Source organism: Haemorhous mexicanus, chromosome 2 (genome assembly GCF_027477595.1).
Source record: "Haemorhous mexicanus isolate bHaeMex1 chromosome 2, bHaeMex1.pri, whole genome shotgun sequence".
In the NCBI taxonomy this organism is placed as follows: Eukaryota; Metazoa; Chordata; class Aves; order Passeriformes; family Fringillidae; genus Haemorhous; species Haemorhous mexicanus.
In genome coordinates, this window is record NC_082342.1 from 118,056,426 (window position 1) to 118,069,120 (window position 12,695).

General features: G+C 42.5%; 1 protein-coding gene across 1 annotated transcript in view; it reads right to left on the bottom strand.

The window, feature by feature from the left end:
* Positions 1-12,695, bottom strand: part of BACE2 (beta-secretase 2) — a 56,041-nt gene that overhangs the window by 13,909 nt on the left and 29,437 nt on the right. The window contains exons 3-6 of the mRNA XM_059840104.1: positions 9,726-9,942; positions 7,437-7,565; positions 6,045-6,179; positions 3,217-3,318 (exon numbers count right to left, since the gene is read on the bottom strand). Of these exons, the coding sequence (XP_059696087.1) occupies positions 3,217-3,318; positions 6,045-6,179; positions 7,437-7,565; positions 9,726-9,942 (583 nt within the window). The remainder of the gene's footprint in view (positions 1-3,216; positions 3,319-6,044; positions 6,180-7,436; positions 7,566-9,725; positions 9,943-12,695) is intronic.

Consider the following 12,695-nt stretch of genomic DNA (forward strand, 5'->3'; position numbering starts at 1 on the left):
TGAGCTGCTTCTTTAAGGACCAGAAACCCAAACCCCAACACCCAGACTGAGGTGTGTCATGACCCAGCATGACCTGGAGAAGGGGGAAGAGGCAAAAGCAAGTTTAGCTCTCCCTTCCCTCCCCATTTTTGTCCCATTATTTCCTCTACTGCAGTGAACACGTGGCCTCCCTGAGCAATAACTTCCACATTGGGATTCTTCTGCCTCCCTTCCTCCCCTCTGACCAATGGTTTTGCATTTCCATTTTATAAAAAAACACAAACCAAAACACAAACCACGTGAATGTATCATGAGATAATGAGGTCACCTCCCTTCCTCGTGCACCTACAGCTCCTTACTCAGCTTCAGAGCTTTGAAGCCAAGGGCTAAGCCAAAAAACTCCTGGCATCTGAGGGAACCAAGGTTTGCTGTAATGGAAAGAAACACACCCTCTGTCTCTTTTGAAGCCCTGTCACTCCCTGCCAGTACAGCCTGACATGCTTTTGAAATAAAACTGACTAACAGTATTTTGTAACATATCCGTGGTACTAACAAAACAAAAAGCCAACCCCTGCAGAGATTGTTTGGCTAAGACAAACATCTTGCTCAATGTTCCTGCTCCCTGAAGCTGACCTGCTGCCAGATCTGAGCAAAACCCTTCCTCATTTTACTGCATTTCTTTGGCTGGTTCTTGTTCCCCAACAAAGCAGCAGAAGGAGGAGCTTGATCTGAGGCTGCACAGCCAAGGGCTCCCATCTGGGTGAAGGAAAAAGATGGAACCCAGCCCCTGCACTCTCCTCATTTGAATTGATCTGTGGTAATGGGTTATTCTGTAAGCATCAGCTCATTCATTAAAATATGGCATTTTACAGCTGACAGGCTCTCACCCATTGCCACCCCTGCCAATGAAGTGTTTGTTAGGGCTGCACAGAGGCTTCTTCCCATTTCCAGGTGCTCTGCTCTGTTCTTGGGCCTCACCAAGCACAGACTCATGTGAACAAGGAGATTTCCCACCATGAACAGGCCATTTACCCTGAACTCTCAGCTCCTGCTGAAGTGCATCCCTTGGCATGGGGCAGAGCACTCTTCCCTCACAGCTGAGTCCCAGGCCAAACCTGCTGAGAAACACAGTTCTCCTCTCTTTCCACTTGGTCTTGAAAAGCAGATCTGAGAAAAATTGCAAGGTACCACCCAGCCAGGTCAGGCCAAGCCTACAAAGTGCTCTGTTTTAATTGCCTGCTTTGATTTCCCAGAATGATTGCTTAATGCACTGCATTTCTTTCCCTTCCTTCTGCACACTGCAGCAATGCATGTGGGAGATTTGAGTGCACATTCCCCAAAAGGCTATTAAAACAAAGATTTTAGGATTATCTGAGCCTTCCTTGGTTCAACTTTTCAACTGAACATTGTATTTCTGCTGTCCTGACTTCTGCTCAGTGAGGTGCAGTAGGTGTCCCCCCTCCCTGGCTCAGCTCTGCCCATCTGCCAAAATCACCACCCTTCAACACCAAACTGCATCATAACAGCTGCTCCCTGAAAACCTTCAGTCCAAATAATTTAAGTTTAAAAAACCACCTGCACCACGAAAGAGCCCAGAGCTCCCAGCCTTGTTTTCAAACTGAGCTGAATAAAGCAATGTGTAACACACAGTTATCCCAGTTTGTCTGAGGGGGAAATAACACCTGGCTGGGGTGCTCATCACAAGCCATGAGGAGCAGCAACTTGTTAACCTGGCTCACCCGTGGTCAGAAAAGTGTGTCTGACTACAGCAGATGATTTTTTTTTTTCTTCCAGTGGTACATCTCCTGCCAGAAGCCCAGAGCTGCAGTACAATTGCTGAAAATATCCATTTTCCTGACATTGCTCCTACACAGCTGGACTCCCATCCCTGCACCCTGTAACTACTTTTCTTATTTAGTAGACTATCTCCTTTGTTTAGAGCTGTCAAAGTAAATTCTGGGCTGTGTGGAGGGAAAGGGGTCTTAGAGGTTAAAAAGAACTCAGAAAAAAAGCTACTTTATGCATTTTTAATAGGAATAGAAAAAAAAATAGGCAGAGTGAATGGTTCCCCTCTAATACCTTATTGATCTGTCCACTGTTTCCTTGTGAGGTGGAAGGCCCCAGTTCAAATATCCTGACCAGCATCAGAGGGGAGTGTGGATCCCTGTGACCACTCCCCAGGAGGATTCCTGATCCACAGGGTGACATTACAAGAGCTCCTGGGCTGGCTTCTTTCAGTTCTCCCCCCATGGACTGAAATTGTTCCAGCCAACACTGAAGTGTTGTGCAAAGAGAAGAACTCGTAACTGGTACATTTATTTCAGATACTGGACATCTGCAGGCAGTGAAGGACACTTCATGCCAGATCTCTGCTCTCCATCAAGCAGGAAAAAGGATTTCAGTCTTGAATTATCAGCACACAGGCCAACACTGTCTTTGGGGCAGCTGCTTTACTGTGTTTCCTGTGATTTGCATCAACAGCCACTGGCTGATTGTGAGTCCATGACAAAAATATCAAGTTTGTTCACACTGAAATATTCTTCCTCCTTAACCTTCTTGGTGCTGTTCCTTGTATTGAACAAAAATTTATGAATAGTTTTTATTGACCAGAAAATGCTGCTTCAGCCACTCTGCACAGAGAACTCCACCATCCCTGGGCCCTACTTCTAAAGCCCACTCTGTTCCCAAAGAAAGATGCTTTTGAACATAAATAATTCAATCATGAGGGTCAAAAGCAGCTTTATTGATATGAATAATCCTAATGAATGGCATTTATTCTAGACAGCACTAAGAATTATACTTGGAAAGGAACTGCTTGCAGCAGCAGGTTCTCCTACTTTATAAACACTCTGTTTTGAATGAAAAGACTGAGTTTTGCACTCTTAATACTTTGAATCAGAGCAACAGGGATTATGTCTGTGTTTCTGAAATGCTTAGAATAAAAGACACCATTTCTGCCCTATTTCTGATGCATTTCCCTACTCACACTTCTTGTCTGCACTTGTGCCCCCCCTTTTCCCTCCTCCCTTTTTTTTTTCCACCTCTCCCTTTCCATCAAAGGCCATCAGTCATTTCTCCCTTATTAACAGGGCTAGACCAGGGAAGGTTCTGCTCCCCTCAGGTGCAAAACCCATGACTTGCAAGGCAGGCAGCAGAGATGGCACCCCCTTTCAAAGACCCTGTGATCCTTGAAGAGGAATTTCACATTTCTGAGCAGGTTCCATGGCATTTTCTTACCAGGGATGTGCGAGCTATTGCCTGCACCACAGCACTGAAGACCTTCTCTGGCAGTCGAAGCAGAGTGGTTCCACTGTCTACTATGGCTTTATCAGCATTGTACTGGGGAGGGGAGAGAAAAAAGAGAGAGAAGTTGTGAGCTGTAGTTCCTGTAATGCAGATCCCACTGTCTCCTGAGCAGAACAAAGCTGCTCCTTTTTGGCAGCTGCCTTCCCAGAACTGCATGTCATACTTGTCAGCAGCTCTCTCCAGCTGACAGCTTCAATTCCAGTGAAATCTGAGAGTGAAAAAAAAAGCAAAAAACAAAAAAAAGCAAGATACTATCAGCCTAGACACAAGAGTGGGTTTATCTGCACCAGTCAGGAAATTACTGTGTCACCACAGCTGGTGCAAATGGTCTCACTGCTGTAAAAAAAGGGAATTCTGGCCCCTCTCAGAGGGGGCAAAGCATTTTAATATTCAGTAGAGAGGTGTTAAATACCCTGATGCTTCCAAGCCCTGAATCAAGATCTCCTGTTTTATTGGCTGACATATCTAATATAAGAATAAGCAGAAAAAATTAGGCTGCATTACATGTCTGTACTGGCTCAAGAGTACAAATGTCACACCTTTATCCCTTGTCTGCTGAAAACCCCTAAAACACAAAAAACCCTCAAGTATAAAGAAACTTGAAGTTTGTCTTGCTGCCTTAGAATCTGCACAAAACCCCACCCATAGCAAACAGCTCTCTTATTACTAAAAAATAACCCTAAAATCAAGAGATTCCAGCAAACTTCAGATACAGTCAATGAGGTATAAACTTTTAAAAGGATAAATCTTTTTTCATGAACTCCTTAAAAACTATGATTAACTGTTGGGGGGAAAAAAAGGCAAGTAGCAGTGGCAGCTATTTGCATTAACTACTTTTGCTGCCAGCTTAGGCAGCAGGATTAATATAACTGAGCTGTGACATGTTTATGGCATAATCATAAGACACAGGATGATATACAGCCTAAGCTACTTAGGAAGAGGTCAAACAGCAAGTGAATTTTAAATACACTGGTTTGGATGTTATCAAGTCACATGGAGTCCCTTTAGGGCAGTGACAAAAATAAAACCCACCAAAAAAAGTCAGAAAAAGTAACTCTTGACAGTTATTTCTACATTTTTTGAAAGAGTTGCTGTGGGGCTGCCATATAGAGCTGACAGAAAAGCAAACAGGAAATCATTTATTACACACTTGGAAATACTTCTAAGGAGTGGAAAGAAATGCCAAGGCCTTTTGAGTCCATTTTAACAGAACTGTACCACAAAATACACAATCACTGGCATCCTGGAATGCCACCCTTGGGAAAGAAAAAAAAAAAAAAAAAAAAGGCAGTTAAAAGGGTTGACCATTGATATAAACCTGTGGAAAAATCTAGGAGTAGTGGGATTGCTCACATGGGGATTGAGCACCTGGTTTTGCCTTCTTGGCTTTCCTGGTTAATATTTACCAGTGCAAAGGGCACTTCTGGCAGCTCAGGACTTCTCCCAGCCCTGGCTGCCAGACCCAGGGTCACAGCTGTGCTGGAGCTCTGGACACATTCCCAGCACTGGAGCAAGGGGACAGCTTTTCCCTGGCAAGGAAAGGAGCAGTCCCTGGTGAAGGCTGTGAAAAAATGTTCAATTTCCTATGAAACAACAGAGAGGAGAGAGGACACAGAGCTCCTCATCCTACAGTGAATCATGCATCCTCTGCCAGCTCCCAACCAGCCCAGCTTTCATTGTGTGCTCCTGTTTTACTGCTCTTCCTCTGAATTTCTCTGGAATTTCTGTGGGAAGGTCTCCTTGATCCTTCTGCACCAGTGAGAGCAACCCCTGGCTCAGAAAAGAGCAACAATTGCAGGAAACTTTCCTGACACACCACTGAATTTTTCAGTGAGTTGTTTTCTGGCAACAGCATGTATTAAACCACTGAAGGGCTCCCCTTCAAAAACATGTTGACTGTTTTCTAAGGCAAGAAAGAAAAGCAAACATTTCTTTTAAAGGACCAGTGGTTTTGCTTTCCTAAGTGCACAATAGAAAGAGGCATTTAAATAGACCTTGTTCTGCTTATTGAGTTGAAAGATGCTGTGACTCATTTTAAATAATTGATATGGCAATATGATTTCAATATTTTGCATGGGAATATAATATTTATGCACATGTAATACTGGAATCATGAATTTCACTTAATTTATATGGACTATAAAAACTTTAAACTTATCACATCCCATTGATCTCCAACTAACAGCATCAGAGTAGAATGAAATTAGGATGTCTAAAGAAATTGGGGCATAAAAAATACAGGACTAAAATCAAAACATGAATACCAACAAGCAAGAGTAAGAAAGAGATAAAGCACACACATACAGATATATCCTCCACAAAAAAAAAAAAAATGAAATGCTTTTGGAATAAAAATTGCAAGAGCACAGCCTCATTAGACTGATCTAGATACAGCAGAACATTATTCCTAACAGAAACAGAAAGCTTATCCATCAGGAATAATAACTGCCAACCACAAGAGAGTAAAAGTTGATTGCAAGAACATAAAATAAAAAAGGAAGCCTGGGATGAGAACTTCAGGAAGGAACCCAGGCTGACTCCTGTCCACTGCCATCACGAGCTGTGAGCTCAGACAGCTCTGCAGGGGTCAACCCAAAATCTCCCATTTCCTTTGTTTGGCCAGAATTGCTTTAATTCAGTTTTCAGGAGACTGCTAAGCACATCTGCTTGCCAAGACAAAACTGACCAGTCAGGGTTATTTTCTTTTTTCTCAGCCCAACTTGCATTTCACAGAGACAGGGACACAGCAGGGCCAGTACCTCTCTGCAGTCCAGCTGGAGGTTCTGTCCCCCCACCTCCAGTTTGAGGATTTCCACCTGGTAGTACCACTCCTCCTTGATGGGTGTGTACCAGATATCCCCCGTGTACAGACTGGGCTCAATTCCACCCAGCACCTAAGGGAGAGGAGAAAAGAAGGTAATTTAAAATCCCACCTGTTTAGTTTTGGGGCAAGTGCACACAAAAAGGGGGATGTTTAATTGTGATACTCAGGGGCATCAAAGTTTTAATTTAGCATCAATTATTAGGATTTTACTGTCAAGTTCTCTGTCAATAATAGAGCAGTAGGAAACATCTGGACATTAAACAGATTGTGCTTCAAACAGAATTCCCATACTGGGCCAAATTATCAGCACTTTCACCTACAGCCTCATACTGATTCTATTATGAAAACTCCACTGTTTTAATTTTGAAAACAGCATCTTCAGTGGATAAATCTAGGCAATGTATAAAAATGGGACAGAATAATAAACTTACACGTGAATAATTTGCTTTATCAGATCAGAAAAGCTTTAATACTGTCCAAGAAGATTTCATTTTTTCTTACACACATGGAAAATGGATTCCACAAAATGGAATTCCATCCTGCCACTGCTATCACTCTTAGCTTCCATCAAAAGCTAGGTTGAGGAGGGCTGGGAGTATTTGGGGACTCTGACTCTGAACTAAACTTAAGAAAGTCCTCTCTTGGTCTTCACTTATGTGAAAAAAACATTTTCAGTATCTGAATTCTCCTCAAAATGAGGAGCTGTTTGTGATCAGCTCCTGTGCTGAGATGTTTATTCAGCATCATTTGGGAACAGTCATTCCATCTCCCAATTCCAGATACAGAATGGGCCAATTGATGGAGATGATGGAAAGACTTCCCTAAAGATGATGGAAAGACTTCCCAGAGTAACAGCAAGCAGGAGATCTGATCTACAGATTTTTCCCTTTAATATGTTGTTGACAGAAAAAAAAGAAAAGAAAAGACCCTTGATTCCTCTCCCCCTTTTCACATCACATAAAACAAAAATACTGTAGCATTTTGATGAGATTGAACAAATTTATCAGCTGCATAAGGGACTACTCAGTTTGAGAAATATAGCAGAATCTGCCCTGAGGAAACACCACAACATTCCTGTTTTTCTTTGTTAAAAGATGAAAAGTTTACTCAAACTTGAGAGAGAGAAAAAAGAAAGAATTGAGAATGAAAATAAATAATGCTCAAATTTTGCCGAAGGGTTTAGCTTTTCTTTAAAAAAAATAGAAAACATATTTAAAATACAAAAATATCTTTAAACACTGAATTTGGCAGAAGCAGGATAGCCAGAGAAAAGAGGGAGAGAGATGAACAAAGATACATTTTCCCTCTCCTATTGACAGATACCCACAAGACTACCTCCGTTGGTACCACTTCCAGAAACAGGGAGTCCAGCACCACACATCTGCAGGGAGAAAATGTTGGGGATCTTGGCCTGCCTCACGAGGGAATCAAAGAATGTCTCCACTGAACTGGAAGGCTTGAAGGTGTTGAAAAGCAAAACAAACAAACAAACAAACAAAAGAATTGCAGGGTTCATTAGAAAGTTTCTTCACAGAAACCAGCAAATCATTCAAACAAGACCACTTTTCATGAGTAAATTGAATTTCTGACAAGCAGCTGATGAAAGTTCTAGACAAAATAAGCCATTAAAACCCCAATATCTGTCATTTTTCTGTTTCTGTTGTTTTTAAAAACATTTTTACTCTTGACCACTGTCAGCACTGCTGCCACCAAATCCCTAAAACACAGGAGTAATTTTCAATTGCAGTTTCCAAACTCAAACACCAGCTTCAGGCAGAAACTCTCACTGATAATTTCTGTTTGGGAAAGTCTTTGTGTTATTAGAACACTCAAAGGTAACCTCCTTTCACACCTTTCCATAGTTAAAAAGCAGAATTTTAAAGTGAAGATTTTCAGTTTTTCAGCACTGTTGAATTCTAACAAACTTTGAATTGAGTGTCCCAAATTTCCTCTCTTTTCTCTTGAAGAACTTCATACCCAAGCACACTCTCTCCAGCTGGGTACTGGCCAGGTTCTTCCTGACACCACAGGTCCTGTTTTCCTTTGCAGTCACTGGAGTGCTGCAACTTCCCTGTAATTCAGATTTGTGTGCAGGGAGGTCAGAGGGGCCAAGTGCTCTCACTACACAAAGCCCAGAGCAGCCACAGAAGCCAACAACCCTGAAGTCCTTGGAAGAAGGGAAGAACAAATGCCCTGAGTACTCTGCTTGCCCAAAGCAGAGGTCTGAGAACAGCTCTTCTCCCCTCTCCCTCTCCCTCTCCCTCTCCCTCTCCCTCTCCCTCTCCCTCTCCCTCTCCCTCTCCCTCTCCCTCTCCCTCTCCCTCTTTCCTGCTGACAGTCCATGAAGTCAATAAAAACAACTCTCACACACCTCCAGAGTAAAGCAGACTCATCAGGCAGTGCTGAATTGTTTGTTCTGTCTGGGTAGAACTCACTTTGGGATGTGAAGGTTGAAAATGGTAACTTTGTAGTTTTCCAATCACGTGTTCAGTTTTAGATTTTAAGGTTATACATTTTGGATTTTAAATTTCAGGTTTTAATTGAATCTTCTACCTGAATTTCCTGCCTCCAGAGGAGCAGGTTGTGCTTGGTTCTATGTTCCTGGAAATACTGTAGCTAATATTTGCTCTGAAATTATCCATCCACCTCTGTGGAAACCCAGGGCAGTGGGAATATTTCTCTGTCTGCTCTGGGGTGCCCTGACCCCCAGGGCAGCACTGACTCTGACCCTCATCCATGGAGAAAGTTTCCCAGATGTCAAGACAGACTGGAATCCACAAAAGTGTGATATTCTAGAGAGCAGTGTAGGTGTGTCACTTGGTGAGAAATTCAGGTTTTTGGGGTTTTTAGTGTGTTGTGGATGGAGGGCACAGGGTGTGATCCTGGGTTTCTTCTTCATGCTTCTTCTTCCTCCTTCTCCATGGGTTTGGGTGGCATTTTGTAATTGGGCAGAAAAGTCCCCATGGCAGCTCTTTGGGATCAGTTATTGGGGTAAAAGGGAAAATAATCCAGGTGTCAGTTCTTCATTGGATAGTTCAGTCTTAAAAGACCTTGGAACAAGAGATTGTTGGCCATTTTGTGCCTTCTAATGAAAAGCTGCAGAACTCACAGCAGTGAGACTGTTTTACTGATAAGAAATAATAAACACCTGAGTCTGAACATGAGACACCATCTCAAGTAACTTCAATCCAAACCCAGAGAAACCCACAACTGGTACCCCGGCACACCTCAACTTTTACTTGATGAACAGAGAATGTCCTAGAAGGAACTGCTGAGGACTTTGCCTTGGACCAGTTTTGAGAAGTATCCTCAGAGCTCTAATACCTCCCTCCACACACATCCCACAACCACACCCTGGTTCTACAAAGTCTGTAAAAGTTCATTCCAGAGGAGCTAAAATCAGCATTTCCATCACCAGAAAAGCCAAAATCCTCACGTAGGACTGTGGTACCACCACAACCCAATTTATTCTTTCTGGAACAAAGACAGAAGATCTGTAGGAAGGAGTGGCTGGAAGGGTGGAGCCTAATGCTGACAGATCATCGGCTGGCTTGATTTAAACACGTTTCTATTTATTGTCCTTGTGAAAGACAAACAGGAGGAAGAGATGGTTTACCTTGGCTAAGGCATCATAGGCAAGACCCAGGATCCCATGCCACTTAACCCCTGGCAGGAAGAAGTTCTCTGACTCCAGGATGGTGGCAATGTTGATGGTGTAGCTGCCATAGAGTCCTTTGGGCATGGTGATGACATCTGTGCCCAGCACTCCAGTCCAGCTGCCTTGGCTGTACTTCACTGTCACCTCAATCCCTTGAGATCTGTATGTGCTTGACCTTTAAAAGGAAAGGACACACCGATGCACGGGCTGTTCATTTACAATGCAAGACCACAGAATATATTCCAACTCAATTTTGCCCAGAGAGAGGGAAAAAAAAAAGCAAATTAAGTATGCAAAATATGTATTCATACTGCTCCTAAAATCAGGAAAAAGCAGAAATTAAAAAACCCCAAAAATCCAAACCCCATTTTTATCCAGAAGCAATAAATAACTCAGCTCTTCACAATGTGTTAAAAAAAAAAATATCTAAGGTATTATGTCACCTAGTGCAGTGTCCCTGACTCAAACTGGTCCATAGAAGCAACATTTTTAACTGGAGAAGGAATTAAATGGCACTAGAAAATAGAAAGCTGCTGAATTCAAATCTAAAATTGAAATGGGAAGCTACCTGAATAGCTGTAGACTAATACCTCATTAATATTCCTAAAAGATCCTTTTTGGGTAAATTTGAATATTATTGTGAGTATCAGCAGTAAAACAGAGGTTTCCTAAATCTGCAGTTTGACCTATCTGTGAGGAAGTAAGTAGAATTTGATATTATTAACAAATGATTCACTGACTTGGAGGAGGAAATGAACCAACTCTTTCTAGACCAGGGAAGCAAAGGCAAAGGAGCAGTTAAGTATGGCAAGCAAAAGAAGGAACTGAATCCTGTTTAAAAGGCTTAAAAAAAAAAGTAAAAGATTTTTCATTTTAAAGACCTGTAATCCATAAGTATTGTTCTCATATCCCACACACATCTCTGCTGAAGAGCTTCAGAAGTTCTAGATCCCTCACAATTTACTTTGGATCCTCTCCTTGGCATACAGCTTCCTCTTTGGGAGAGACAGATGACCACATTCACTCCATCTACAGGGACTTTTCACGACTTTTTGCAAAGTAAATTGCAGGGGGAAGCATAAAATAAATTTATAACAGCACCTTTACATGTGTGTGGAACAATAGAAAGGGCAGGGGTTTATCAGGTACTTTGATCAATCCAGCTTTCATCTAACACCACATGAAGTGGCTTCACAGGCCCTGTGCCTGAGCTCACCAGCATCAATTTGGGGTCATTTTCATTATTATGAGGACCAGTCTTCATATGGCAACATGGACAAGTTCCATAATTCAAACTTTTCTCCTGAGGGACACTTTGGCCATATGGACCATGCAACTGACTCTTCCAAGGCAGGGAGGCCAGGCTCTAAGCCTAAGCAGCTCTTGACACTCCCAAGACCTAACCCTTCAAGGGTTAACATCCAAGGCAGCAGAAACACATGAGATAATATTTCAAAATGCAGGAATTCCAGAGATACTGCTGTTACCTGCACCTGATCACTTCCACCCCTCCTGTGTGATTCCCTCCTGTGCATTTGTGTGACACTTACACAAAGGAACATCTCTGCTCAGGCAGGGTCCTCAGAACACCTCTGGGACTCTGGCAGGACATTTAATAAATCAAAATAGAGTCTGAATAATTAGCAGCATAAGGGAAATTTCAGGGGCAAGAAATGAAAGGGAGAATACTTTTCTCCATGGAGAAAAGTGTCTGGCTGAGCAGCAGAAGAGGAAACATCTGAAATCAGAGAGAAAATTGAGTGCTGGGAGAATAAAGTGAAGCAAATCTGCAGGTACAAGCAGTGCATGACTAGAACAGCAGCAGCACACAGCTCTTCTTCCAGAAGCAGGAAGAGCTGTGGACCGGGACACAGAAAGACTGGATTCACTTTCCAGCACAGCTGCTGACCTTTCCTGTGGAAAGGCAAGGCAAGTCCCTTTTTCACCACTTGTGCCTCAGCTTCCCCACCTGTAGAAATGGATATGAAGACACTCATCTCATCTGGAAAGTTCACAAATGTCATATTGAAGAGGAGGCTTTATTACTTCCTTCAAGGAGCAAAATGGGTAACATGGGAAAGGATCTTGCAGGAAATTAGATTCTGTTCTGCAAAACCACTTCCTCAACCTCTTGCAAGTAATCAGCCAAAGGTTTTTTTTACCTTTCCACCTCACTGATCTAAAGGAAGAGAACTTTAAAGGTCAAAACTAGAGACTAGTTGTAATTCATGGGCCGAGTGTTGTAAAACAAACACACAGAACAGAAAAGAAAATTACGAACAAGCTGGTTTGGCTGTGATGAGAAAAGAAGAAATTCACCTCTTCCAGCAGGACAAAGTATATCTTAGCCAGAGGCAAGGAATAAGGGCTCCTAGGTCATGGTCCTGAAGGGATCCTACTCCCTTCTCCCTCTCCTTCCCACTCCTCTCTTCTCTCCAAAGCAGCCACAACCTGGTCTTCAAACCTCACACAGATCTGGAGGCCCAGCTGAGCAAACCAGCAATGGGGTAATTTTCTCTTGCAGAGTTAATCCTCACTGCCATCATATAGCACAGAACAAAACACAACCAAAATCTTATTTCTCATGTCACAATCCCTTTGCAGCAAGCTCAACATGGCAACAGCAAATCCACCACGTGCAGGAAGCCCTGCGTAACACCGACCTCACCAAACAACTTCAAGACAAAGCAAACATGAAAATACAACAGAAATGATTGATTTCTAACCAAGAAGTCCCATCTAATCTGCAGGGCTTCCACAAAAATTTATAATTCACCCCAAACCACAACCTGTACAGTGCACAGAACCATCCTGGCAGGATCCCACTGCAAAAGCAGCAAAACAAACTGCTTTGTTTCTTTTGTTTGATGGCATATAACTTACTGTATTACCTCAATTTATTGCCTATATTTCTCTTACCTCCCTATC